Below are 2901 nucleotides of genomic sequence, written 5' to 3' on the forward strand. Positions count from 1 at the left end.
TAAAGTCGATCGTAAAAATAGAATAAAAGGATAAAAATAACCCAATAAAATCGATTTTACAGGTATAAAAATAAAGTAGTAACGTTACAGAATAGTATTTAATAAACTACATGAAAAAAATGAAGAAAGCAGGCAGATATAAAGAAATTAAATCAATAAGAAGGATAAAATGTGTATATAATGTATAATATATATAACTTTATTTAGTCTCCAGAGAACGATGCACTAAATGAAATAATGTCCTCTAAAGTGATGGGAACAGCTCTGTGTGTTGTTATTGGGGGCTGATAGATAGATAGATATACTTTATTGATCCCAAGCTGGGAAATTGCAGAATAACATATGTGTGTCTTGTGCAATAAAACATCTGAGAAATATCTCTTAAAATACTTAAACAGTGTAAGTTAGTTTATAGTGTTTATGCAACTATTGTAAAGTTTTACTACGTTGCAGTTTGCACAATAAAACCTGTTTATATTCCTTCATGTATACATTTCCCAGTACTGGTTAAAAACTATAATTCACAACTGTCTCAGGAAAAAAACTGGGCCTTCTTTAGACATGAAAGTTAATATTAGTGACCTGTTTTTAGATATTTAGGTCTTAAAGAGGAACCAGGGGGCTTGTAGCTGAGTGCCACAGACAGCAGGGTATTTACAGCTGTTTATTGCACTGATGTTTGTTTCTGATGGACAATATTTGCCTTTACAGTCAGCAGGATCCTCTGTACGGCCAGCAGGAGAGACGGAGCTGTGGAGCGACCGCTGAGGAGCCTGGAGGGTCTTTTTGTTCGGGATTGTGTGTTTTTCCCTCCAGAAAGTGAAGCGAGGAGCGAGGAGCTGTGGCTGATCTGCAGCCATGCACCGTTTAAGGACTACAGTTGCGAGGCTTCGGCCTTTAACGGCTGCGCAGACGGCCCAGGGCCCGTCGCAGCCCAGACTGCCGCCGGTGGAAGGGGGCTTAAGGACGTTTCGGCCCGCGAGGCGCCTGAACACATCCGTGGCTGCTGAGCCCTTCCTCAACGGCACCAGCTCTAACTATGTGGAGGAGATGTACTACGCGTGGCTGGAGAATCCCAGGAATGTGCACAAGGTATTATACATCAATGTCCGATGAATGTCCTGTCCTTTTTACTCTGGGTCACCTGGAAAGGTAAATAATGAGTTCCTGTGTAGGGTAAAGGTCCAAACAGATGCTATCAGCGTGTGTTTGTGGAAAGTAGAGCAGGTAGGTCAACACTGTCAGTGTTCTGTGAAACGCGGTCGCGCCAGTTGTTTCACATTCAAAGACGTTTACGCGGCAGTTTAAAATGTGTTGTATACTCACCAAATGTCAGAAGAAGGAACACTGAACAGAAAAATACAACCGTACGGCTTCTGAATTCAAGTTTCTTTCTTTTACCGACTAGAAACTAAATAAAACTCAGCAAATGAACCGTCTGTATCCGTCTTCACGCTGTCCCAACAACCACCAACTCTGCTGTCTGACTCACTGACAGCGTTATCTGTGAAAATACAGCTGTTCTTCCTCTCGCTCGTTCTTCGGCTCAGTTTGGAGGCAGACCTTTAAATTAGCGAAATAAAATGGACAAAAAACAACCGATATTTGATATATATCTTTAGCCTCTCTCCAGTGGCTCCCTGTACATTATATGGACATGTAAGTATTTTTTTAATAACATTTTCCTTTATCATATCAAACTAGATCCATTAAAACACTTAGAGCCATCATTGCAGCACAAAGTTAGGACTGTAAATGCTCTAAAGGGAACAAATCAGGTTTCTGCCCTTGATTAGCAACAACTCGGGTCAGAAATGACCCAATTCTTTAAAACAACACTGAATATCTGTTTTGAATTCAACCTCATCATTTAGACCGGCATTGGCAAACAAACCTTAAAAACGGTTGCCAGGTCGCTTATCTGGAACTTTAAACTTTGCTTTTGGTGGGCCAAGTGGAACAACGTCAGATTTACAATCAATAAGATGATAAACATCATTAAATGGATTAACCTCGAACACACAAGCTTTCATAAAAACCAGACCAACAGCGTGTGTGTGGAAGCTGTGGTTAATGTCGTCTCTACCTGTGAGCTGATACGGAGGCGGATGTGAAGAAGCTTCGTTTCCCTTTGATCTTGAAATCCTCTCACAGCAGTAAGCCACTTACTCTCCTCTCTGGTTACAAACTTAAACATGCGTGTGTGCGTATTTAGACAAAGTCGGTCGGTCGGTTCAGACGGAAATATCTGATCAGCTGTTAGATCGATCGTTACGGTCCGTAGAGAATCAACTCTGATCACTTTAGATCAGGGAATTGTAGGGCTATCGAATATTTTGGTAAAAATCGAGTAATTCTAATCGATTAAAATCGATTAATCGGAATAAAAACAGAACTTTTGCTTAATTAAAGCTCCAATTATAATATACATAGAGGAAAAAAGATGCAACTTAATAAATAGCCAACCCCATTTTTGTTTCCTTTTTAAGAAAAAACTGCATTTATTTATTCATTACATAAATCATAAAATAGTAACGCGTTTCATCAAAATGTCGCAATATAAAATAAATAAAAAATACTTCAAGAACTGCGTACTTCCAAGCCTCCCGATTAATGTAACACATCACCCATGTTGTCCCTTAATTATTAATTTAAAATAATCCCACACCTTCGACATCTTCTGTCTCTTCCTCTTATTACTTTCGCTTTGCTGCGTTTGCTCATTTTCGCTGTTTTCGGTCCCGGCGAAAAGAATCCGTGCAAAACGTGAACTTTAAATTTAATTAAACGAAGCTTCGAGGCAGAGGAAATTCTTCGAACATTTTTTGTCATCGAGTTACTCGAGGAATCGTTGCAGCCCTAGTTCAGTTTTAACTTTAATGTGTGTTTTTTTTAGTGATC

The 2901-nt window shown here is 39.5% G+C and overlaps 1 protein-coding gene across 1 annotated transcript in view; it reads left to right on the top strand.

Annotated features, from left to right (window-relative positions):
- Positions 1-2901, top strand: part of ogdhb (oxoglutarate dehydrogenase b) — a gene marked incomplete in the record, with an annotated part of 21975 nt that overhangs the window by 479 nt on the left and 18595 nt on the right. Inside the window, 1 exon segment of the mRNA XM_035667951.1 lies at positions 712-1092. Coding sequence (XP_035523844.1) covers positions 859-1092 — 234 coding nt within the window.

Source organism: Morone saxatilis, unplaced genomic scaffold (assembly GCF_004916995.1).
Source record: "Morone saxatilis isolate NCDOM2014 unplaced genomic scaffold, NCSU_SB_2.0 Contig21, whole genome shotgun sequence".
NCBI lineage: Eukaryota > Metazoa > Chordata > Actinopteri > Moronidae > Morone > Morone saxatilis.